Source organism: Eucalyptus grandis, chromosome 2 (genome assembly GCF_016545825.1).
Source record: "Eucalyptus grandis isolate ANBG69807.140 chromosome 2, ASM1654582v1, whole genome shotgun sequence".
NCBI classification, from domain to species: Eukaryota; Viridiplantae; Streptophyta; class Magnoliopsida; order Myrtales; family Myrtaceae; genus Eucalyptus; species Eucalyptus grandis.
The window spans coordinates 57,061,507-57,086,700 of NC_052613.1; the positions used below are offsets into that span (position 1 = coordinate 57,061,507).

At 41.0% G+C, this 25,194-nt stretch overlaps 3 protein-coding genes across 12 annotated transcripts; 1 reads left to right on the plus strand and 2 right to left on the minus strand.

The window, feature by feature from the left end:
* The first annotated feature begins 1,417 nt into the window (after positions 1-1,417).
* LOC104435746 (pentatricopeptide repeat-containing protein At3g48810) lies at positions 1,418-7,832 on the plus strand. Of its 8 annotated transcripts, none has more exons than XM_018869297.2 (3): positions 1,434-4,154; positions 6,674-6,741; positions 7,311-7,832. In XM_018869297.2, the coding sequence occupies exon 1, from the start codon at positions 1,897-1,899 to the stop codon at positions 3,901-3,903; it is 2,007 nt and encodes a 668-aa protein (XP_018724842.1). In that variant the 5' UTR covers positions 1,434-1,896; the 3' UTR covers positions 3,904-4,154; positions 6,674-6,741; positions 7,311-7,832. The 8 variants fall into 8 exon arrangements, with proteins under 8 accessions (XP_039163470.1, XP_018724842.1, XP_018724844.1 ...); XM_018869299.2 differs by lacking the exon at positions 6,674-6,741 and adding an exon at positions 7,130-7,179 and having other exon boundaries at positions 7,311-7,668; XM_039307536.1 differs by having other exon boundaries at positions 1,418-3,423; positions 3,532-7,832.
* Positions 7,833-8,473: 641 nt separating this feature from the next.
* Positions 8,474-11,950, minus strand: LOC104434095. The gene is made up of 5 exons (XM_010047055.3): positions 11,555-11,950; positions 10,596-10,650; positions 10,449-10,505; positions 9,844-9,921; positions 8,474-9,344 (listed from the first exon to the last, which is right to left on the minus strand). Exons 1-5 carry the CDS (start codon positions 11,852-11,854, stop codon positions 8,878-8,880), a joined length of 957 nt encoding a protein of 318 aa, XP_010045357.2. The 5' UTR covers positions 11,855-11,950; the 3' UTR covers positions 8,474-8,877.
* A 1,138-nt stretch (positions 11,951-13,088) lies between these two features.
* LOC104434096 lies at positions 13,089-21,873 on the minus strand. Of its 3 annotated transcripts, none has more exons than XM_010047056.3 (10): positions 21,598-21,869; positions 19,684-20,552; positions 19,107-19,236; positions 18,566-19,008; positions 16,899-16,979; positions 16,677-16,775; positions 15,988-16,146; positions 15,722-15,808; positions 15,445-15,516; positions 13,089-13,784 (listed from the first exon to the last, which is right to left on the minus strand). In XM_010047056.3, the coding sequence occupies exons 2-10, from the start codon at positions 20,455-20,457 to the stop codon at positions 13,461-13,463; spliced, it is 2,169 nt and encodes a 722-aa protein (XP_010045358.2). In that variant the 5' UTR covers positions 20,458-20,552; positions 21,598-21,869; the 3' UTR covers positions 13,089-13,460. The 3 variants fall into 3 exon arrangements, 2 of the variants coding, with proteins under 2 accessions (XP_010045358.2, XP_010045359.2); XM_010047057.3 differs by having other exon boundaries at positions 19,684-20,557; XR_723601.3 differs by having other exon boundaries at positions 13,714-13,784; positions 15,722-15,798; positions 21,598-21,873.
* Between the last annotated feature and the right edge of the window lie 3,321 nt (positions 21,874-25,194).

The following is a 25,194-nucleotide window of genomic DNA, read 5'->3' on the forward strand; positions in this document are numbered from 1 at the left end:
TCACCTACAACGCAATCCCTTGCCCAAAAATCTGTCTCCGACATGTTCGTTGACAGCTCTGAGGAAAATCTCACTCCTGAGATGGTTCATGCGCAAGCCCGATAACGTCCCAAAGTGGTAAGTGCCAATGACACCCCAGACCTAATCTAGAGCCCCCTTGGTACATTCCATCAAATCATCTGAGAAACGCAAAGGCAAATAACGCAGGTTCGGGCATTGCCAGTATACTTTGAAGTGCAGATCCTATGTTGCCCTCTGCAACATACCCGAGGACACCTCTGTAGCCAGGACAAATAGATATGGGAATAAAGGATCCCTCTGACAAGTGACGAATCCCCCTAAGAACTAGGAAACAAACCCACTAGCTCGCCATTGAAGGATACAGAAAACTTTGCTATGGCAAGACAACTGAATGATGAGGTGAATAATCCTCTTAGGAAAACCGTAGCTGTGCGATGCAGCCTGCATGAAATCCTACCCAATCAATTTATAATAAGCTTTCGTAACATCTGCCTTCAAGGTGCACCTCGCAGGGCCTCTGATCAGTACAACAACCATGTAGCAGCTCATGAGCGAACGAGAAGCAGATTGGTTGTGCCCAACCAACCCCAGCAACACAGCACTAACCTGCGAAGCGATAGTCTTAGGAATGATGCAACAGGACATAGGAAGGAAATCGGCGAGCTAAATTGGATTGTCCTTGCTCGGTATAAGAGAGACGATGGTGTTGTCAACCTCCTGAAGAAGTTTCCCCCTTGGGAGGAAAAATCAGTAGCCGCCCCGTAACTTGATCACCCAGTCTGTCAGCACATTTTAGAGAACTATGCATTACAGCTATCGAGTCCCAGAGCCTTATGTCGACCCAAATCAAACATCACCGCTTTCGCCTCATCTGTATCAATGGAGGCAGAAAGAAAACCAATGTGCTTGTCTACACAAATCGTTGAAGTGCACGGAATGCTGGTATACTGAGCTCGAAAGAAGCACGTCACTAACCTGATCAGGATCGGTAATCACAGTCCCATCCTCGTATGTTGGAGATCGTTGGTCTGCAATCGGCATGCTGTCTGTGCTTGACCATGTTGAAGAAGAAAGCCGGATTGCAGTCCCTCCAAACTCCTGCTATCTATTCCCGATCTTTCCATCGTGATATACTCCATCCCAGCCAAGCATATAGAACTTCGAATCAGCAGCTTTCTCCGGGGACATCACGTCCCCTCCTCGCACACATCACTGTCATATCTCCTCCGCCTCAGCACAAGCCACACCCTACTAGACGAGTCACTGAGCTCCTCACAATTAAGCTTCCCGAGCCGCTTCTCAAGGGTCTTGAGTTTTTTATACAACATCGGCACGAGCAATCGGACCAGTTCCACACGAGAGTCGAACTGAACTGACTTTACTCGAATGGTCTCAGGCCGACTCACACGGGACCGGATAGGTTCCTGAGTAAAAAATTTCGGAACCAGCTCTGACGGGTTTCGCCTCCGGTAACAGTACTCGAGTGAAAATTGCATTTTCAGCCCTTTCTTTTATTTTGTTTAAAAGAATAGATAGGTTGGAAATGAGTTTCAAACCTGGGAAGCTCAGAAATCCATCAGACAGAATGCCACTGATTATTTTCTTGGTCTGTCTCTTCTCTCTCTCTCTCTCTCTCTCTCACTTTCTCTAAAGATTGCATTTTTACCGTGCGAACTAGCAAATTCGCCCTTCCTCCACCTCCTGGCTTCCGCTCCTATTGAAGGGCACTCATCATCTGAACTTCAAAGTACGCAGCCTGCATTTCCATGATCTCCGCCTCCAATTCCCGCGATCCCCACGACGGGTTTGCGCGGTGATGCGTTTCTCGCTTCGCGGCGGGTCGTCGACGGTACCCATTTCTTCGGGACGACGACCATGTATCTGAAACGAGGTTGTTCTTTGCTCCTGAAAGCGCAGAAGAAGCCCCGCATTCCGGTCTTCCTCAACGGCGACGCGAGCTCGGCCCTCGGTCGCTCGGGCGAACCAGCCCGGGGCGATGGCACCCCGGTCGTCCTCCACGAATCCAACGTCGCGAGGAGGCTGAGCCGCGACCCCGACGTCTCGTCGGCCTTCCGGTTTTTCAAGTCCGTCGCGAACGGGGGCCTCTTCCGGCACACCCGGTTCACGTACGAGGTCATGGTGAAGAGGCTGGGCCGCGAGGGGGAGATCGACGCCGTGCAGTACCTGCTGCAGCAGATGAAGTTGGACGGGATTGGCTGTGGGGAGGAGTTGTTCGTGGAGGTGATCGACTCGTATCGGCGAGCTGGGTTGGTGGAGCAGGCGCTCAAGATGTTCTATCGGATTCGAGAGTTCGGCTGCGAGCCGACGGTGAAGATATATAATCACCTGTTGGATGCTTTGCTTAGTGATGATAGGTTCTCGATGATAAGTCCGGTGTATGGTAACATGAAGAAGGACGGCATGGAGCCGAATGTGTTCACTTATAATATCCTGATTAAGGCGTTGTGCAAGAATGGTAGAGTTGATGGTGCGCTGAAGTTGCTCAAGGAAATGTCGAACAGGGGGTGTTTGCCAGACTCTGTAAGTTACACGACCATAGTTTCGTCCTTGTGTAAGGTCGGTAAGGTAGAGGAAGGGAGGGAGCTGGCTAGGAAGTTTGGACCATCTCTCCCTGTTTATAATGCTTTGATTGACGGGTTTTGTAGGGAACGCAGATTTAAGGAAGCTTTCCGGTTGTTCGCCGAGATGATGGATGAAAATATTGACCCTAATGTCGTCACTTATACGCCAATCATCAGTTCTCTTTCGGATGTGGGGCAGGTTGAGCTGGCTATGGCAATTTTCTCACAGATGTCTTTAAGAGGATGTCGCCCGAATATTCACAGCTTTACCTCATTAATGAAGGGTCTCCTGTTGAAAAGGAAGATTCGTGAAGCTCTTGATTGGTGGGACAAGATGATCAGTGAAGGGTTTCTGCCCAATGTTGTTTCGTATAATACATTGTTGCGTGGTCTATCCTCTAACGGGAATATGAAGGAAGCTGTTCTTGTCGCTGATCAGATGGAGAGAAATGGGGTTCCTCCGAACAGTACCACTTATAGCATTCTTATTGATGGTTTCGCAAAATCTGGGAGTCTGGCAGGTGCATCAGAGATATGGAATAAGATGATGTTCAGTGGTTGCCGTCCTAATGTTGTCGTATATACCTGTATGGTTGATGTCCTCTGCAAAAACTTTTTGTTTGACCAAGCGTATTCCTTAATATTGAAAATGGCCGACGATAATTGCCCTCCAAACTTAGTAACATTCAACGCTTTCATTGGAGGTTTATGTGATGGTGGAAGAATTGATTGGGCCATAAATTTGCTTGATTTAATGAGGAAATATGGGTGTTCCCCTGACACAATTACATATAATCAGCTGATAAATGGTTTTCTCAAGGTAGGCAGGTTCACAGCAGCAATTGAGATTGCAAAAGAGATGAAAGAAAGGGGGATTCGGATGACTATTATGACTTACAATATGCTTTTCTCTGGTTACTGTCGCCAGGGTATGCTTCAGAGTGCTTTGCAGCTTCTCGGGGAAATGGTGGTCAGAGGGGCAAGCCCTGATGCTTATACATATAGCATGTTGACTCATGCCTATAGTAAGCAGGGCAAGTTTAAGGAGGCCATTCGATTATGGGAAGCTAGCACCGAAGCTGGAGAGTGGCAACCTGACCTAACAGCATACATGCATCATATTTGGGGGATTTGCAATTGTTTTGGTATGGAAGAAGCTGTCACTTGTCTCCAGAATATGATAAATAAAGGGATATCCCCAAATATTGTCATCTGGAATCTCTTAGTTCGAAATTTTTTTGATGGCATGGGTAGTGTGGGGCCCATCTACATTCTAGATGATCTCATACGTAATGGATGAGAAATGACAATGATGAATGCTTTGAATTTCTCACAGAAGATGAACAACCAAAAGAAAGTCAGGTTGAACTGGGGACAGAATTTGGAGATAGCACGTGCAATGCAGATATGAAGCAAAATTTATTTTTTTTTTTTTGCACTGAGTTGCAGATTATTGCATGGCTATCTTATGTAACAATGATGGGCTTGGAGCATTTTGTTCCCTTTGACATGTACAACTGCAATATAAATCCTCCGAGTCACAGATAGAAGGTAAAGATACTGTATCACGACGATCAGTAACAGACAGTGTTAAGTTGCTTTCTTTTTACCTTTTGTCGAATAAATGATAACAGATTAAATTAAGAAATCTGTTGCATCAGAAATGTACTAGAGCAAAGTGTGAGGTAAAGAGAAATAAACAAAAGTAAAGCCACAATGCTAATATGGAATATCCGCTTGTTTGATATCACTCTTCAAGATTGAATTTGTTAGTCTTTGTGCATCAGTTATACCTTTTCCTACTCGAATATTTACTTGTCCATTATATTCTCTTGCATGGCCTTTTTTCCAAAGTTTCCTCCTCCCTTTTTAGTATCTTTAATTATATGGCAGATTCTAGTTGTAGTTTTAATTTGCTGAACAATGCTGAATGTAGTTATTAGCTTTTTAGACATCAGGAAACCATCTTTGTTCCAATGCTTTGTCCGTTACATGTTTGCAAACCGATTGTCATGATTAAAGTTGGCTGGAATGATGAATTTTGTTCCTCTTCCCATTTCTTTCTCAACAATTCTTTGTTTCTTGCATTAAGACGGACTTGTTTGTGCTATCCATACTTTTCTTACCCTTAAAAGTGCTAGGAAAATTTGATGCTGGGTGTAAAACCTCATGTTTGATTGTTAGTCTTATATGTTGCTCTAAAACAGAAGGAGAATAAGTAACTTTTTTCTCGATGCATCTGTCTCAAGGTCTTTCCTGTTGGTTTTCAGAGATTTTATCTTCTGGTTGTATCTGTGTTATTGATTGTGTATTAGTTCTCTGAAGGACTTTGTGCGTGCACCATGTACTTGCTGTTGAGTTATTTAACATGTCTCTGGTTAAGCATTTTGGTTTTCCAGTTGAAATCATAAGCAACAAGGATGTCCGATTAGAATGTTGAGAAGTCCCATATGATCCAGTACGATCTGAATTACTTAGTGGAATCGTTTTCCATCAGGAACATCATCGGTGTTGCATTCTGCACCCATAATGCTTAACCAAACTCTTAAATACCAACAATTGTTTTCTTATCTTCAATACGTACACAAGTAGTACTAGGGGTTTCTCAATTTTTCGGCTTTGTTGATGATGACAAAGCTAAGTTTTGATTAGTGGATTCTAAACTTTGATTTCATCAATCAAGCGATAGAAATTGAAAGAGGCTAGATATTGTTATGAGCATAATGGGGTAGCTCCTTTTTCTAATTACCTTGTTTCTCACAACTAATGCTACTAATGGTGATTTTTGCCCCTTCAAGTGCTACCTGCCTGTGAAGAAGTATGCCTGTACATAGGCTTGCTGCAAACTATGAAGCTTTAGATTTTGAAATCAAGCTCTGTAGCAAGGCAAAACCCATTTAACACCTAATGAAGACAAAATGGGTCATATAAACGCCTGGAGATGAACTTTAGCTCAAACTTGGTCCCTTAAATATTCTGAGTAAATAATATAGGGTTCTGACATTCCTTGATTAAAGTTTCTCATGTGATCAACTTATCAAGTGTGATGACTAGCATCTGCCTGGAGCTAGAAGTATTGGCTCTGTTAGATATTTAGAGTCCCCTAGGTGTGGCATTACATCTGAACAGCTTGGCTGCAGATCAGGCGATTATGCTTGGGGCTTCAAATGGGTCTTTCCTGGTTAATAATGCATACTACTTGTATATAGACATTGCCAGGGCACTAGCTTTTACATTTTGTTTTCAATATCCCCAATCATTCTTTCATATCTTGGTCAGCTAGATCAGGCTGGCTTTGTAGATTGTCTGTCCATTGGCCAGAATGATTCCTACTTGATAGTGGCTTCATTGCTCATGAATCTAGATTGCATCTGTCTTCTTACGTACCGTATCATAGGTAACTTGGCAGAGGATCCTTGGTATACTATTCTGGACAATGGTCAGTTGGGATTTTGAATACAATTAGAATGTATCCAGTTTCAAAAGGAATTCTCTACGGTGCCCTCTTTAAGTTGCAATCTTTTTGTATATCATTTAATGTGTGCTAGGAAGCTAAACTACATAATACTTCTTTGCTGTTGATGTAAATGTCCTAGTTCAAAGTATTAAAGCTGATCTAAAATTTCAGATTAGTGGTTAGTATGATCTTTCCTTGTAGAATCACCTCCCTGTCTATCATATATACAGAACTCGTGGGGATAAAAATATATAATGTGTTATCCTCGGACTTGAGCAGGATTAGTCCACCTTTTTTGTTAACAGAGCAGGATTGGTTTGCCTGCTTTGTTGTCTGAAACTTACCTATCTATTAGAAAATGAACTAACTCCTATGCTGATCAAGTAAATGTGCCGTAATCTAGTGGCCTTAAATGTAATTTCTTGAATGTTGTGTATATATTATCTTGTTAATGCGGTCTCTTTGTCCCCTTTTCCATTTTGTTTTGATCTCTCACGTTTTGCTGTCTGAATACAATTTATTTACCTTGATTTTCTCTTAGCTGAGTCTTTTGTGAGAATATGTATTTAGGCAGATGAGGTGCCTGCGTAATCATGCTATGATCTTATTTCAGGGGTCTTCCTTCAAGTTGAAGGACTGAGAAAATCTGTGTTTTCTGGCAGCAAGTGATCTCGCCTGATGGTGTAGTAAATTCATCCTTTTTTGGCAATATTGCCTGAGATCTCTGATTTTATTATGCACGTAGGCTTTCTTTCAATATCAATATTTGAATTCCAAAGTCTGAATTTTTACATGGAATTGTTCAGAGATCTCTCTCAGGTATAAATGTAACTGTACATCTCGATAATAATCTACATGAACGATGATGATTCCTTTGCATGTTGTGCTGGTTCATGATTGATTGAATTTGAAGCAGCCAAGGATGATGATGATAGCCTGATAAAAAAAAATGGTAGTTGTTTCCAGATGATGAAATTTTTCTTGCCTGCTCGTGCATGTGCCTTGTCTTCTTTTCCTTCCAATACCATGTCTTAACTTTGTGCACTTTATCCTACTTGATGTGTTCCAGGAGATAATTGTAGCTAGTAAATGATACGTGGGTTTTCCAGTTTGCAAAGGGTATGGTTTTTTGCAGTGTTCTTATGCGGAATGGCTCTATGCCTGATGGAATTGTCAGGTCTTTATCTTTTTAATAGCTTTTTTTGATAGATTAGCTTTCTGAATGTCCTGTTTCTTCCTGTGTGGGGCAGGAGATCGAATAAGAAGATTGTGAAGTTCTTGGGATTGGGAATGTCCTCAGGCCACTGCAAAAACTGGGGGAAATTTTCATCAGTTTTTGGAGCATTCTCAGACAGTCTGTATGTAATATTTGCAGTCTGCTACATTGGAGACTTCATGTGCTTGGTTCTATCATCGTTGCTTGTGGCATCATTTTGATGCAGATTAGTTAGGTTCTTTAGATGCAGGCTTGTTTCTTTTAAAGAGATGAGAAAGGTAGTGATACTACTGTCGCTCCTATGTCTCTTTCTAGAATTGGGCTTTGGTTAAAGACGAAGACACGCCCGCACTAGTCCATTGCTTAACAAGGATTTGATTCGAAAGTTACAATCAAACCCGAATTTTCTCTGAGAAGGCCATGATTCCGATGAGGATGTAGAGGACAATAACTAGGGATATGGAACGAAGGTTAGTAAAGCTGCATTGTCCTTGTACTTTGAGCAAAAAAATCATATTAAATACTAAGTTCGTACTGCGAAAGCCTTTGATTCTTAGTTCTTACGGGAGATCACCATGCAGTTGTTTTCAAAGCCCGAAATCAATATCTTGTGCAAGAGTCTGGTGGTCTTTAGAGGCCACAACAATCTAGTAAGTATTTAGAGGCCATTTCTGTTGAAGGGGCATGGAGGGCAGTCCATTGAATGATACATGACGAAAAAGAAGCGTCAAAGTGGCACCGAAGTTTTCGTGCACTGAAAGCAGATACTGCGATAAAATAACAATTAACTTCTAGCGTGATTTCGACCAAAAACGAGAACTCCTAGTGCGATGACTATTGTGTAGTTCCCCAGAGATGTTAAATGCTCTAGAAGATATGGAGTGAATGGTTTGACAGGAGAAAGATACGCATCTGGAACAGTGGCAAATCTCAGGGTAAGCAAGCGACATCGAATAACTAAATCCAAGAATCTGAGAGCAATTATGCAAATCAAGCTAAGATCATCCGCAAGACATAGCCATATTGTGGACAATCTCCTTTTGCTTTTTTGTTGCTGTTGATCTTCATGCGAAACTATGAAGAAAGATGCAACGAATGTTCATATCCAGCGTCATTGGTCTGGAAAGGCATGATGCACTTGTAGATCCTGAGGCGAAAAGAAAAGATTTGGATGTTCACTTGTGAGACACGGTAAAGAAAAATTAAACCGAGCAAGTTCAGCCGCCTTAAGATACTGCTGTCAATTCTCAGTGCCCAATTACAGGGATCCATCAAACTTACAAGCCAAGAACCTTACTACTTTTACTCCCAGAACAGAGAGATTCAATATTTGCCCGTACAAATGTAAGGATTGAAGTATGCCTATATCCCAAATTTAACCTCGGAATCTGTAACGTCAGACAGAAAAAGATACCAAAAGAAGGTGTGACAGAAACAGACCTGCCATTTCTTTAAGGGTCTCATGGTTTTTTGCAGTCCAAACATTGTGCCTTCAGTATAGGATAAACCTCCAGGTCATGTTACCCAGGAAAAGGAAAAAAGAAAGAAAGGCCTAATTTTCTCCCTTTAGTGTAAAATGAGGCTGTAATGAGAACTTGAGACTACCTACGAACTCTCTCTGCTCTAGATATACTTTTCCCTTGTTTATCTGCAGAAGGTAATTTGCTGCTCTTAGTTTCTTCTTCATCTTCATCACTCTTGACCAAAATAATGCCATCTTCTTCCTCATCTCCATAGTCATCCATCTCATCCATCTCCTCCTCATCTTCTTCATATTCAAAATCATCCATTTCATCTTCACCATCATCAATGCCACCATGGAGTTTGCGGAATTCAGGCGGAGGAGGGAGAACTTCTGTAATCGCCTTGTCTCTCTTCATCACAAGATGTCGGATGACTCTCTCGTCCTTATCCAACATGGTCTTAAAATCATTGACCCACTTCCCTTCCAATTCAAAGTTCATCAGAATGTAGTGGGCATGTGTGGCTTTTTTAATCTTGTATGCGAGTCTACGAAGACCCCAGTCCTCAAATCTCCACACCTTGCCCTTCTTCTCCTGTAGGAAATCTGCCACAAAGGTCTCACCAATTCACAAACTTTTCGTAAGGCACTCATGCAACTTTACATAGGTCAGCATGCATCATAACACTCAATTTTACACCACGTCCAGCACAAAGAAGGGCTAAGTTTCATTTCAGATTTAATGCTAAACCAATTGCTGTTTTAGTACCAGAAGTAATAACAAATAAAATTTTCGTGATACCCTCAACTGAGGATTTTTCCCTGAAAAGGAAAAATTCCAGGAAGTCACCTACACTTTTAGCTCAAGGGTAGCTTGAGCATGGATGTTTAAGTTAATGAAAGCAGAAAGCAAAACAAGTTCAAAAGGATTGATACTGCAACTGCCTATAACACATCAAAGGATCAGAATCAGATTACCAGTCTTAAATAATCAAATTCTATCAATTAGGTGGCTGAGAGACATCCTGCCTAATTTTTGAAAAACATAACAAATGTAGGATTGACACCAAGTTAAAAGTGATAAAGACGAAGAGGCAGAAATCACCTTCAACTTTTTGATTTACACTCCCAACCTCTTCCATATGCTTCTCATGGATTAGATAAACCACTTCATAGTGGCGCACTGTACCCAAAGTAAAAGACAGCAGTGAGAAAGATCTCATGACAGGACGAAAATAAAAAAAGGAGCTCAGCAAACATGAGCCTCATATATTTTCCTTTGTTTGATGATCATCATCCATGCAAATAACTTCAACTTTGTCAACAGCAGTTATTCAATCTTTTTTGCCTCCAGATTCTTTAAACTTAACAGGAGGAGAGGCATCTCTCTATTTTTAAAAAAAGCAGCAGTCTCTCTATCTATATATAATGCATACTTCGAGAATTGCATCTCAACAGATAAATTTCTGCAGGTGGGTAAAACCTCCTGCAAGCTCTAGAGTAAAACATTAATTATTGTGAATTTCCCAATTACTACAATGAGCTTCAGTTAAATAGTAATGAAATCAAAAAAGGCACAAATAGAGCAACAGAAACTGTCGGCAGCTCTAGAAGTACGGGGGTTTCAAACTACATGATTTACTCAACAATGCAGAAGTATGAGCTTCTATATATACGTAGAAGTGGCTTTAATCAAACTAAATTGCTTACTTTCGGTAACTTTTAAGTCACTTTCCATCTGAAGGTTCAGATATTCAAAAAGCTCCTCTGCAAAGCAATAAGTGCTCTTGTCAAATAAAAAGTATGTAAAGTAGTTTTGTTATCCATAACTAGGGAAAAAACCTGTAAGCTACATACTCTCTTCTGCATCGGCAAACTCAGGTAGAAGTTTACCATCTTCCTGTACCTTTTTCTGAAATCCAAGAAGAAAATTAACATGAGAAGATCGTCAATCATTTGCAACCATCACGCATTGCATAATTTTAGAGATAAGACAGGTAATTTCAAAGCACGGCCACGCAAAATCGAAAAGACTTGTGACCAATTATTGTTGAACCGACATCGAAAACTGGAGAAACTGAAGAGCAGTACCAAACCCTTTTTTTTTTTTTTTTTTTTGTCCTTTTCATTTTCCTACTCAACTCAATTTAAGAATGTACAGATTTTTTCCTTATGTCCATCGGGAAGCTGGAAAAATTCAGATGATTTTTGGCTTCTTGTGCTATAAGTTAGAGGGCAAAAAACTTGGATTCTTTGCTAACAACATATATATCTCACCTACAAATCCAGTTAAATGAATATGCTCTCCAATTTAGAGTGAATAGAAGTTACAGTTTCTCACAGGAATGTGCTCGCAATCATTTCAAGAACACAAAAAGTTGCAGTAACAGTAACACCATACACAAGACCCACATACACCAAACGCTCTTCAGACTCGCTCTGTTCATGCCATTCTCTCCCAACAAAAATTCCCGAAAAATGGAGAGGATGAAGTTCCCAACTAGACGCAAAAGACCCAGATTCCAAAACATCAGAATTCGGCTTGCACGCCTCGAAAAAGAAAACGAAAAGAAACGAAGAGCGACCTCCTTGAGCAGCACCGCCCCAGGGAAAAGACCACATACACCGAACGTTCTTGAGAATCGTTCTGTTCCATACCAAATTCTCGCAACAAGAATCCCCGAAAAACGGAAAGGATGAAGTTCCAAGCAAGACGCAAAAGACCCAGATTCCAAAACATCAGAATTCGGCTCGCACGCCTCGAAAAAGAAAACGAAAAAAAAAGAACAGAAAACGAGAAGAAATGAAGAGGCGACCTCCTTGAGCAGCACCGCCTCAGGGAAAAGCCCAGTGGTCTCGTCGGGTCCAATCAAGTAGCCGTCGTCCGACTCTCTCTTCCCATGCTCGTCGCTCTTCTTGGCACCGACAGCCACGGATTTCCGGGCGGCTCCAACAGGCGAACTGTGTACATTACACAGAGACCATGAAGAAGGAGAAGATGACGATGACGATGATACGTTAAAGAAAGCTGGGCAGTGGCTTCTTTTCAAGGAGAAACGATCTGGGATCACGAATTTAGGGATGGTCGAGGAAGAAGGCTGGAGGATGGACTCCATCAGAGGTTTTAGCTTTTGCAGAACCCACTACCCAGAGGCTTATCAGGTAAAGCGGGACAAAGAACGAACCTTGCAGCCTTTTCCCGTTGGTTCCCATTAAAAGTTGCATAAAAGGTCCAATACTTTCATAACATATGAATTTTGATCCCAAAATCGGGTATAATTTTCTGATTATTATTACGCGCACTGCCGATGTAAAAAAATATATATATATTACAGATGGACAGATGGACAGTTGAACGGGCAACATGTGGGGGAATTCGCTTGCCTCTCATCCATTCAATATCGAACCGGTAAAACATTCTTCGAAAAATCCATTAGTTTTCCAAATTGAAACATTGAACTAGTCAAAATAAAATGCTTATCAAAAGTGCAAGTTCACTCATACTCCATGTAAACCATAAGAGGGTGATCACATCAAAAGTTGCATCATGTTCCATTTGATACTCATTAAATGAAGTACCTAAACCCTTTAAACATGTTGCTCTTTTTTTCTTTTTCTTTTTTCAACTGAGAGAGTTAACCAATTCAACAATTATCCTTTATCCATGTAAATCATCCCATCTCCTTTCTCCCCAACTCAGCAAATCTCTCTCTCTGACGCGAAGGTGTTGGTTGCGGTCGAGTATGGGGGCGGCAATATGTCCAGCCATTGTCATTTTCAGTCAGTTTCGTGGTATCATTGCTCGAAACCTGGTGGCACTCAATTGGAGTGCAGTGTTGCTGTCCCAGATCGGGTGGTCATGGCTGTGTTGGTTGGGCTGAAGTTGGTTGCAGTGGCTGAGCGGTGGCAGTGTCAGTCGAGATCAGTGCTGATGGTAGAGCTCAGTCTGCTGTTGTAGTGTCGTCCAGTGCCCTGGGAGCGGCTGGCTAGAAGAGGGTCGGATGAGTTTTTTTCAGTTTTCCTTGAGAAGTTCACATTGTATTGTGTTGAATCGCAGGACGTTGGGAAGACAACGAACCTTTACATGAGAAATGGATTCGCTTTGTTCGAATCATAGTATAATTAGCACCACCATTCTAGTGAGATGAAATAGTAGAGAATTCTTCTAACAATGCCAATTTCCAGTTGAACCACTTTCCAGTTTATTCACACCCAAGGAGTGACTAACACCAACTCCTAAGCGTGATAACCTTAATCTTTCCTTTCACTCTAATCAGGATAATCCTGCCAACGATTAGCTACGCACTATTACCCATGAATTCATCGTGGACTTTGGTTTTTCGTTATATATTTCTCCAGCAACTACTTCCATATTTCATAATTACTCATTCAAGAAATAGCCATGTCCAGGTGAAAACCACAGCCAGACCACTTCACTTCCCAATGATACAATATCACCGAACCTCCCCTCATCTAACTCACAGCTAATTTCACTGATGAAGCAAGAAAGGAAAAAGAACAATATTAAAAGAAGAAAATGCTATACAGCCTCTCCTGCTAAACGAAAGGTTGCTGCTTAGTCTCGCGGTTATGCCCATGCTTTGGATATTGCTCATCTCAGATTAAACTCTGCTTTAACACTTGACCCTCCCCAAAAACAAGAAGCTTCCTCTCCGATTTCAGGGGAAAGATTGCTCACAATCTACTAAATTGGTTCTTGCTTTACCACTGTTTCTTCCCCCTTCTCTTCTTCTTACCGCCACTACCACTGGCACTGCCACTGAAGCCGCTCTTGGAGCTGCTTCCGCCCCCTGGAGATTGGTTCTCAGAGTGGGCACTGCTGAAATTGTCAAAAAAGCCAGCCTGCACTGCATTCTGCAACCACTCGACGAATTCTTCTTCTGTCATGGTCTCCTCAACATTAGATCCTGGAACTCGACCGCCCTTTTGTCCAGAAGCAGTTCCCTTCCCAGAATTATGCTTTGAAGTCACGCTCGTGTTCACATGAAAGCTTGGCTTGTGTGTATTGGGCGGGCACCTCATTCCCTGCAGCAATGTTTTAGCATCATAACCACTAATGTCACAATAGACACTACTAGAGTCCCCTGCAGGTATAGCATCTGAAAATAAAAATCAGTCTTCACGCCACTGGCCAAGAAAAGTGAATCAGCTCATGTTCTGCCACACTAGGCTACACGTACTTCTAAATAGTTTAAGACCAACAAACAATTCATGTAAAATATTGACTAACTTTAACTTATCTATCAATTAAAATAATGATCTCATAATAGGTTGAATGCATCACTTAAGAGCGCCCCCACCCTCCAACTCAAACCAAAAAAGATAAAAATAATTATAACAAATAAATAAATAAAAAAGAGAGGAAATGAAGAATGTTTTTCCTTCAAGTAAATGATCAAGCTCTTTTTATTCCTCTTATTCAATTGGATTTAGATTAATAATCACAGAAATTGGGGTTGAGATTACATAAGTCAGATTTGCAGGGGTATATAATCATAAACACTGTGCAAGCGAGACTTAGGCCCTATTTGGTAACCATCCAAACAGGGCCAGATTCTTTGTTCCCGGAATCAGTTTGGGCCTAGAATCGCGTTTGGTAAAATTTTTGTTCAGGAAGCAGTTGGGAATAGAATCAAGAACCAAAAAAGTTAATTCTTGTTCGAAAACGAATTTGAAAATCAAAATCAAGAACCCTCCTTCTTCCCTTCGGCCATCTCGCGACCGCCGTCCGCCGCCGCCGGCTGCCGGTCCGGCGAGCTCGCTGGGGCTGGGCAAGCCTCGCGACACCCAGCCCCGAGGCTCGCCCATCCCCGCCGGTGGCCTAGCAAGCCTCGCTCAGCCCCGGTGAGGCCAGCCTGGCCACCGGCGGGGCTAGGCAAGCCTCGCCCAGCTGCCGGCGAGGCTCAGCCAACAAGGGCCGGCCTCGCCGAGCGCTCCGGTGAGGTCGCCGGCCCTCGTCGGCCGGTCGCCGGACCGGCGGCGGCCACAAGAAAGAAGATGAGAAAAAGGAAAAAAAGAAAAGAAAAAAGGAAAAAGTAAAAAATTTATTTAAAAATTAAAAGAAATTGATTTGGAATAGAATTAATGAACACGATATCAAACGCAATTCTATTCCAGAATTAGAAATTTTGAACAGTTACCAAAAGGCTTAAAATGTTTAGAACCAATTCTCAGGAACAGAATAAAAAAAAATTAGTTCTGATCAGAATCTACTCCCGAGAACAGAATCATTACCAAACGCGCCCTTAATATATTTTCCTCCTGTGCTACAGAGTAATCCTTTCTATAGAAATGTTCACAAGGCAGTTTTTTGGTAAGATATTGTGGCACTGGACAATATTTAGTTAATTGTAAGAGCCAAGAATAGTAAGGCAAGAAAGAAAGGGACACAAACCCATTTCAAGCCACCTTAGAAATAGATGATTTCAAATCTTCATGAAGCATCCAAAGGGTCACCATAACTTACTCAAAAAGACATTCTATTTATAGGTTGATTTCTTTCGAGGGTAACGCATGCCAACATGCTAAAACTGGTAGAAGAAGCACTATAACAAATTTTTACCCAAATTATCCACACAAATATAAGTAGATGCACCAAAAAGACATTATATTGACCATCTGGAGAAGATTTTTGGCAAAGCATTAAAAGGAGGAAAGAAACGATTAGAGGGGCACACTACTTTACCTGACAGATATACCATTCTGAGGCATCATAAATTTTGCTATCAGCACAAACAAACGCAACAGGAGCATTCATCTGCACAATACAATCATCATCATCAGTCGGATCAACCCACTTCATCAATGCAGACATTATGATCAGGACTTCTCAGTTCTTAATAATTTATGAAACAAACCATTCTAACTTTATAACAAGAGGACAACTAGCAGAACATTGAATAAAGCAAGATATAATCGGTGCACGAAAAATTAATTGGTTCAATATAAGAGTTAATAAATACCTTCTGCAATAGCCCAAAAAGTAAGGGTTGAGAAGATTGTTCCACCCATCCATCTCCATCTTTTGCCGGATGGGACTCTTTACAGTCCTTAGACGAGACAAAGGAAACATAAACATCAAAGGAGAGCATTTTAAAAAGCCAACAATACATCATGGTGCTCACTTCCAAGGAGAGCTTAACAAAGTCTTGCTCATGCCAATATTCAATGACATGAGAAACATATAATACATTAAAAGCACGACTAAATTCAGATGGCAAGGGAATACCTGGCACCATCTTGCTTGTGCTTTTAACCTTCTGGTTTGCAACCAGAGATGGAAGCTGTTGCACTTTTTGCACGCTATTCGCCTCGAATCTCTCAAAGGATCCTCACCGTCAGTCTCTGAGTGAGCAAATCCAGAGGAGAAAAGACCATGACCTCCATTCTGAGAATTAGTTGCATTTAGTATGATGACAAAGGAGAAAAATATTTTACAGTCTCAAGACCCACAAACTTCACCCTATCCACCCTCTATCCTCCCCCCTCTCAAACCTTACATGCCCAAGGGAGCACACTAATGTTCATAACAAGATCTTGGTTGTAAATCAATGGCTAAACAGACCTCATTCATTCAAAGAACACAATGCCTCAATTACTGCAAATTGTCATTGTAAACTGAACTCAAATCCCTGATCCAGCACTTCAAAAGAATGCAAGCCAGAACTGAAGGCAGAACCAAGGAAAACTGTAGTGTCTCGGGCTGTCTGAGACAGAAACTCTGTCGTTTTTGCATCTATTACTAGTCTGCCCACCTAATTTCATATTGCATTCCAAATGCTCAAGAATTTAAACAACTGTCAGATTACTACATGAGAGAGGCACTTACATCGGGCAACCCAAAAGAGAGGAACCAGGTCAACTTTCTTATTTTCTTGTAATAAGATGAGTGAGAAATAGAGAGATTAAAAAAAATACCTTTTGAGAAGAACTTTGAAACCTACGAAGGCAGTTTAGCAGCTCCTCCCTCCTTAGCTCGTCGTCATAAGTTTTTCGCTTTATAGAGTCAAGTAAAACCTTGAAGAAGGGATAAGAGGCATAGCTATATAAGTTAGTATAGACCACATATCTCAATTTGATTAAATCCAAAATCTGTTATTCACATGATTTGTAGTTTCGGAAGAAAAACCCCAACTTTACCTCGTATGCATTTTGAAGCTTTTTAAAAGCCTCCACCGCCTTCTCATTCCCCTGATTTTTATCGGGATGGACCAGCATTGCCTAAACCAATCAGAAGAAACTTAATTTAGTCAAATATACCTTTCTCTTCCTTCATCAAAATGCCAGACACTTAGATATTCAAGAATCATTTCAAATGACTAAGTAAAAAGTTGAAAAAATGACACAACTTTGAGCCTGAGATTTACTGAATCAGGCCAGTAAGCCTACCATAATTCACAAAGGAATAAGCATTGGCCTAAAAACACAAAGAAGAAGCAAGCAAGCCTTTTCTGCAAGTAGAGATGGGTACCTAGATCATTTTACTCCATAGCACTCTCTTTAGTATTGAATCCTCTATAAAACTGATGTTGGACGATGAGTCACAAAGTAGTGAGAGAAATTGATTGAGAACATCAAGAAAACTCAGAATGAAAGATAACTCAAACTGAGCAAAGTCCTTTAGGCATACACCAAAACTTCCTAGGCATTGCACTAAGGGTTTCTCAAGCATCAAATTTACAATAACAATTGTATCATATAATTCAAAGCAAAGACTTGCTAAAGTTCAATATCCTTCACTGATTCTTGAATAAACAAATTACTTGCGCATATACAAACTCAGAAAATTCTTCGCCAAATTGAACTAGGATGTTTGAATAGAACACATAAATCCCTACTTCACAGAGATATAAGAAAAATGTTATCTCCAAACAAAAAAGAGAACTTATTGGGATCATAATAGAGTTCAACTCAAATCCTAAAAACACAGGACTGTATTCAATTAGGAGAATCCTAATCCAATTAAGCTCTTCTTCGAGTTGCAAAGCGACCCAATGATCTATCTCCACCAATACTTGTTGAAGACAGCAATATTAACAGGTATCAAATTGTTTGATCTTATTGGCCACATCATATTTCCAAGTACTCAAGATCGTTTGAATTAAATCGTCCATTTTATCCAAGTACTTAAGATCTTCTTCTGTCCACATCTCTTTATCATTTAGCGAACTATTTCTCCGTGTCTTTTCCGCTGAGAAGGAGGTGTTGTATCTCCAATCAAACTGATGGCATTTTTCTATGCACTTACTGTTTTAATGAATTATTTTACCTTCGCATTATTCTGAAAGTACACACATAACTTTACATTCCAGTAAAATTTCAGTTTCCTCTGCCAGTCTCACCAGATCCAGCATTTATTAGATTTCCTATGGCATTGAACATCAAGTCTCTTCTAAAGAATGTAAACCATAGGATATACTGATGGACAATTATGAAGCCTATACACAAAAAGGGGCAGCAGAAGGGAATGTTGGAACCATGGAACTGCTAAAATACAAGTTGCACCAGTATTTGCAAAAAAATACGTGGTGGCAAGTGCAACATTTGTTTTATACAACTTACATGTTGGCCAGCTGACTTATGAGACAGAGATCTTTCAGAGTCATTTTTTACAGATATTGGAAGCAATTGAGAGGTAGCCCACTGTACCAGGGGCAAGAAATGAGGGCAGTTTTAGTGCTTTGTAGAAGAGTTTCTCATGCTAATTTACTTGAACATGCACTCATTTCATGTATGAGCCTGGGTGTGGGGTGTTTCTGGGTAGTTATTTTTGTGTGGGTGAGTTGGGGGTCAGAGAGAGAGAGTACCTTTTTCCTATATTCCCTCTTGAGCAAAGAAACATCTACATTCTCGTGACGATTGAAGCCCAGTGCTGTGTAGTGATCAGAACAACTCAACAACCGAATAACTTCATCTTCTGAAGTTGTTTCAGAATTAGCCCCACTAGTTGAAGGTATTCCTGAATCACGATCAGCCGACAATCCAGGGGCAGCATCTGAAAATGAAGTATGCAATGGCTCGCTGAACGGTTGACCTTGCATTCCAGTTGCTTGTTTCGGCGGATCATTGGGCCACTGAGGCTGATGTACATTATTCCTCAAAAAGTATATGAGAGCATCGCTTGAGATGAAAGACAAATTCAAACCAAAAAGCAGGCCCATCCATCCAACATATGCCCAAGCACAGTACACAGCATAGATCGTTGATATGAAAAGTGCAAGGCGTTCATGGCTCAAAGTGAATGATATACCTGCATGTACATCAAAATTGGATCCGAGCAAGCTTACAAACTCACGAGCACATTAATAGCCAGCATCGATCTTAAAGAGAGAGCCACAAAGCCATTACCTGCAAGGATGATTACAAGAGCTGTTGTCCAAAAACTTCCATAAAACCACAAGAAGACGGTGCCACAAATTGCAAGCAGCAAAAGTGCAGCGGCAAACCCCACAAAAATACCTGCAAGAACAGCTAGCACCTGAATGAATGCAAACTTCAGTCAGTAAGAAGGAATGCAGCAGAAGCAAAGTTTGATTAATAGAGTTATTCTGAACATTCCAGAAAAAGCAACTAAGGAATGAAATCTAAGAACATTGACGAAAGAGGATCTGTATATTACTAGATCAAACAAAGCAACAATACTGTGTGGCTCCAAGGAGTTCGGAAGCAACGACAGGTAATATTCTATGCTTATTTTATATTCCTTCTACTTTGACAGGAAGAAGAAAGAGTTGCGCGCGCGCGCATAAGCTCAGTTCAGGATGAACTATTGACATACAACCATGAATGGATTCAGGGAAACAGGTCATATCAGAATAGGAAAGGATAACTTGAACGAGCAATTCAATAGTAAGTCAATAAAAGTAGCTTGTGAAGTGATGAGTGACTTTTTGACCTTAAAAGGACGAGGTGATAAGTGACTTACCGAGACCACAAGAAACTTTGGCATGCCGACCATAGCTATAACTGAGAAAGTTCCACACCATAGGATAGAAAAGAAAGATGTAGTCCCCATACGTAGGAAAGAATCAATTCCCCTAAGAGTGCAATCCAACCAAATCATTGACAGGAGAAACATTATGTTCCCAAAGTATACAAGCCATTTCAAAACAACCGGGTAGGCCATCTCAATCTTCACCCTGACATAGTCACGAGCCTTTAGTATGTCACCTTTTAAATTAATGGCAAAAGGTCTTTGCGACTCTAGCCACTCTCCAGCCGCCTTTAGGACAAGCAAAGCTGATCTTCTCACAGTTCTAACAACTAAATTGTCGAATATGTGAACATTTTCCATTAGATTTGTTATATGCCCACTCAGCTCGCGGCCCAGGCCAACTTTGCGGCTATTTTGACAATTATTATCACAATCCTGTCCACCTTGTTCTCTCTTGCGAGACACGCCCATTGGAGATGCATTTTGAATATAGTCCCCTGAAGATTCCCCAGACGGAACTGGGTGCTCTAATCCCTGAGCTGCATCTGTCCCTTGTTTCTCCATACTCGTTAATTTCCCAGGTCCTTGGCTCATGTTCTCAGCTGACGCATTGCTCAAGTGATGGCCATTCACAGTTGTCTCTTTAGTAGGAATCTTCATGTCAGTAGATTGTCCTCTTTCTTGATGTGTTTCTGAACCCTTTCTTTTGCCATTCTGTGAGGAACGACTAACCCCATTCTTCTGCTGATTGCCCTTCCTAGCCATGAGTCAATATCCTAGGGGATTCTTCCTCCGATAGGGAACCAAGTTAATACATCCCCATCAATCAAAGTTGGCTTGCCATGCTGATAAGCGTTTTACTGCACTACCATTGCCAGAATTAAAATAGGCGTCATCTTATCTATCATCATTTAGAAATAATAAGATGTCAATCTCGAATATAGAGCATGCTCAATATTATGTGTTTTACTGCACTACCACCAAACAGGTGTCAGCTTATCTATCACTATTTAGGAAAAATAAGATGTCAAACTTGACGAAAGAGTACACTTCACGACTCAAAGATAAGCTTGGTCAAGAAGGTCATACACCAAAAGTCCTAATATATACCTTCCAAAGAGATGATTTTTACAAACTATAAAGACCTAAAAACACAGTAACATCGTTTTTTTTTTTTTTTTTTTCAATTCCAATGCAGTAGCTTCTAGTTCTAAGTACAAAAAAGAAAGGAAGAAAAAAATTAAAGATGCTAGAAGTTTCAAGAAATCCATGGTCTGAATCCTCCAAAGTCAGTTGAAGCAGGCAGGAGCCAATTCCAAGCTGAATTACGGGTCAGAATGACTTCACCAAGTGAGAACTAATACCCAAAGGCAACTCAACAGTCACTTAGCACAACAAAAGTTGCAGAGGAGGTAACGGTAAATGCTTCCTCTATTTAACCAATACTTCTCCGGGGGGACCACAGAGATAGGTAAGAAGTATGGATCAAACTGAACATATTCCTAAGTAAAGAAAGTGCAAATTCAAGACCCAACAACCAAAAGCTCACTCCCCGAGAGCACAACAAAGCTCCTGGTTTGAACACTCAGCCCAGCAATTCAGCTAACAGAACGAAAATTAAAAGCGAAGCAATCCCACTGTCGCGCCCAGAAACATCACCCGACGGTCAGCACGTACCACCTGCACCAAATCTCGAATTACAGCAACCGAACCCCTTTGCCCCAAACGACACCCAGAGCAGTCGAGAATGGAGCAAGAACGCAGCCAGAATCGAACAATCAGACACACACCAGAAAACGGAAGAAGCCAATCGGGCGCGAGAATCGCGGAGAACTCGACCCCATCGAGCGAACAACAGCTAAAAACCCAGAAAAGGAAGCGACAATCAGCTCCGGCGGGAAGTACCTCGAGCTAGCTCGCGGCGGCGCGCGGAGCCGCCCCAATCGAGGGAAAAGGAGGCGGCGAAAGTCAAGGGGCGGGGAGGGGGCGGAAACCCTAGAACGAGCGGCGGCACCGGAGGGCGGGACCCGAGGGGGCGACGAGCAGAGCGGCGGCGGCGGCGGTGGCGGTGGCGGTGGCGGCTTCTCCTCCTCCTCCTCGGCGTCGCATCCGCTCCATCGTCGGAAGCTACGAAACGATACGAGGTGGGAAAGAGGGAGGGAGGGAGGGAGGGAGGGAGGGAGGTCCGCTATCTGCGTGTTTGGCTTGGTCTGGTGTTTTTTTTTTTTTTGTTAAAACCGGTCTGCGTTGGTGGTGTTGTCGTTGTTGTTGATTCTGTCTGATCCGCTCTCCACTTAGAGAGAGAGAGAGGGGAAAAACAATGTCCGTCGGGGACTATTATAGTGGCCAGCGTCACTCGCCGGCAGGCGCGTGCGCCTCTAAAGTAGGAGGAGGTGTTATTACACTGCTCTAGGCACAAGCACCCATTTTAGGACGGCCCCAATAACTTCCTTCTTTTCTTTTGACCCAAAGAACTCCGTTCACCACTTCACGACAGAGTAAAATCACCACCACCCTTGCTCCTCGAATAAGTCGTGAGTTCCTTTTCAACGAGGTAAACGACGCGGGAATTTGAACTCTAAACCTCTTCCAAAATGAACATTTCTTTTTTTGTCTAGCTAAAAAGCACCAAATTTGGGTCGGATCTCAATTTCAATCCAAAGCTTTTGTTACCTCATAAAAAAGCACAAACTTTTAATCGATACCCAAATTTAACCCCCATCAAGTTTCCATACAATAACGACGTTGAAGATTCAATCTGTGATTTTGGGGAAACTTGACGAGAGCCATATTGAGGTACCAACTAAAGACATAAGAAAAAATTGGGATTGAAATTGGGGTACAGTTGAAGTTAATGCTTTTTTTTTCATGAAACAAAAAGATTTTGAGGCAAAATTGGGATATGAGATTAAGTTTGTGCTTTTCTATGAGATAGAAAAAAATTCGGGTTAAAATTGAAACTTGAGATGAAGTTTGTTGTTTTTAAAGTAATTTGACCTACTACGTGCAAGTGGCGCATGAGTCAATTATGACAGTTAGCGGCAACAAATTATAAAAGTTAAGATTCCATTTTTCTTTTAAAAAAATGAATGATTAAAAAAATACTTTATTTAAAAAAATGATCATTTGTAACTCTTACGAAAATGAGTAAACGAAAAGCATTCACATTATCCATGAAAATATCTAGATATAAATCATTATTGAGACCAAAAGCATTTTTCATTGACTAATTATATCGAGCAATTCAAACCATCATTTTTTGAAAAATTATTTTCCATATCATTTATTTTCTACAGAACAGACGAAACATGAATGTTATGTACCAAATTTTTAATGTTATATGAACCTGGAAGAGTTCATGTGATATCTTCTTCTTCAAAAAGAAAAAAGATTAGTTCACTAGAATGTTCATTGCATTTAGGTTAAGAGTTACGTGCGAGATAGATCTCGAATCCGTCCCGAACTTTGTAGGGCTTCCACAAGTGGTATTACTTTATAAACCTGTCCTCTAAAATCATAGCTAATTTAAGCACAATATTAGGATTTAGGACAAGTCAAGCCGTCCTATTTAATCCAACCTTTGTCACCTAGCAAATGTTTGGCCTGACCAGGCCACCTAAGGTCAAAGCCTGAGCTAACTTGTCATCCACCAAAAAAGGAAAAAAAAGAAAAAAAAAAACCTGTGTTGTAATTTTAGACCGTAAAGACTTGGCTCAAGCCTAGCCGATAAGTTGTCAAACCTAATATCAAGTCTAATTTATTGTCGAGCTTAATCATCAACGGGCATTTTATTAGTGAATTGAGATTTCTTCTTCTTCTTTTTTTAATAAATCGAAAGGATTTAGATCGAGACAAGACCTGCCTAGTTGCAGTTGAAATCTTCATTTTAAAAATTTATTGGAGCGCCAACCGCTAAAAAGACGAGCTCATCCTGCAAAAGCCCAAGACCAGCTATTCATTAGACTAGCCAAAATTTTCTAAAATTGATGATAGATTATGAAACAGCATATGTTAACCGGCCGGCTGGTCATCACAGTGGCAGCAAATTAAAGCACTTGGTAAGCATACTTAACAAGATTTGACCCCAAAAAAAAAAAAATACTTAACAAGAAGTTTGATAGGAAAAGACTAATATATCTAAAAAGAAAAGAAATGCAAGCTTAGCGTATTCGATGATTACCAATAAAAAGCCAAATAAAAAAATAAAAAAAACAATAAAAAGCAGTGGACCAAGGATGCTTCGAAAAGCTTACTTTTTAGTTGCGACTTTCAATGGCAAAAGGGTGCTTTTCGTTTGGTACCAAACGTCGCGTTTGACTTTCATTTCCAGGGTTTTTCGAGATCTCCTTCTTTCTAAGAGATGCTCTTTTTATTCAATTTTTTTATTTTATTTTCGGAGAGAAATAATAACTTGCACATATAAGGTAATATAAAAAATGGTGGGAGAAGCATAGTTTGAAGAATGTACTCTGAATGAGGACAGTGAGCACATTCTTCCCTGAAAAGATAACCCTTTTCATAAGAATCTCATCCTCTATTCAAACATTCTTCCTTCTTTAGCTTCCTTCTTTGGTGCCCATTCTCTATCTTTCAGTGATTAATCTCTAATTCGAAGAACAAAAAGCGAAAATTTTTCTATTTTTTATCTTGCCCAATCCATAACCAAGCGACGGAGCGGTGTTCTTGTCGACTTAGATTATAACAAAAGCAGCGAAATCATAGTTTTGGTACGATCCAGGTCGTTGTATCTGCAATTGAATCAACGGCAGCAAATTGTAGACTATGGTTTTGCCTCCTTAAAGTCGACCTACTAGACTATGATTTTACCATGCCGTTGTTTAATCACCAAGAGTTGGTATTTTCAAGTTACAATCTTTATAGATAAATCACTATTTTATGCGTGCAAGCAAGTTGCTATCATCATCATGATTCCAAGTAAAAATCACAACAAATTCAAGCGAAATCACAAAGAATTATTCTCTTCCCAAGAAACAAAGAAGGAAACAAGAAAGGAAGATGAGGAGCACCAAAAGCTACTGCACAACCATTCTCAGCAGTCCATTCACCGCTACATGGGCAGACATCTCGCAATTACGGTGTAACATTAACAATTCGAACAATTCAAAGTCCAACGGAATTCAAATATTCAAAAACGATTCGACTTCTACCAGACATCCTGATTCAAGCGGCAACAGCCTTTCCACAAGATGGTGAACAGTCACTAGCCAGAAATAGCCGCTTCTGCGTCATTGGGACACAACACGGAAACAAGCTCAATCTACTAGCTTACCAAGCATAATTCAAATGATGACTCTCTCTGCATCTATAAAGGAGACAGAAACAGCCTTTCCACGAGAAGGTGAACAGGCACTCGCTATAAATAGCCACTTCCGTTTCAATAGAAGTCCACGCGGAAACAAGCTCGATTTACCAGCTTAACAAGCATAGTTCAAATGATGATTCTGCATCTATAAAGGAAGGCTCGCTGGGACACCGAGTGAT

Bases quoted from the DNA above. Each gene is read 5' to 3' on its own strand.
- LOC104434096 (XM_010047056.3), bottom strand. From the start codon at position 20,457: ATGGCTAGGAAGGGCAATCAGCAGAAGAATGGGGTTAGTCGTTCCTCA. The intron at 16,980-18,565 runs GTACTCTCTCTC...TGATTGGTTTAG, and splicing joins AGAGGGAATATAGGAAAAAG to GCAATGCTGGTCCATCCCGA. The intron at 16,147-16,676 runs GTATTTTTTTTA...ACTAATTCTCAG, and splicing joins TTCAAAGTTCTTCTCAAAAG to AATGGAGGTCATGGTCTTTT.
- LOC104434095 (XM_010047055.3), bottom strand. From the start codon at position 11,854: ATGGAGTCCATCCTCCAGCCTTCTTCCTCGACCATCCCTAAATTCGTG. The intron at 10,651-11,554 runs GTCGCCTCTTCA...CTTGGATTTCAG, and splicing joins AGGCGGTGCTGCTCAAGGAG to AAAAAGGTACAGGAAGATGG. The intron at 10,506-10,595 runs GTATGTAGCTTA...ATTGCTTTGCAG, and splicing joins GTTTGCCGATGCAGAAGAGA to AGGAGCTTTTTGAATATCTG.
- LOC104435746 (XM_018869289.2), top strand. From the start codon at position 1,897: ATGTATCTGAAACGAGGTTGTTCTTTGCTCCTGAAAGCGCAGAAGAAG.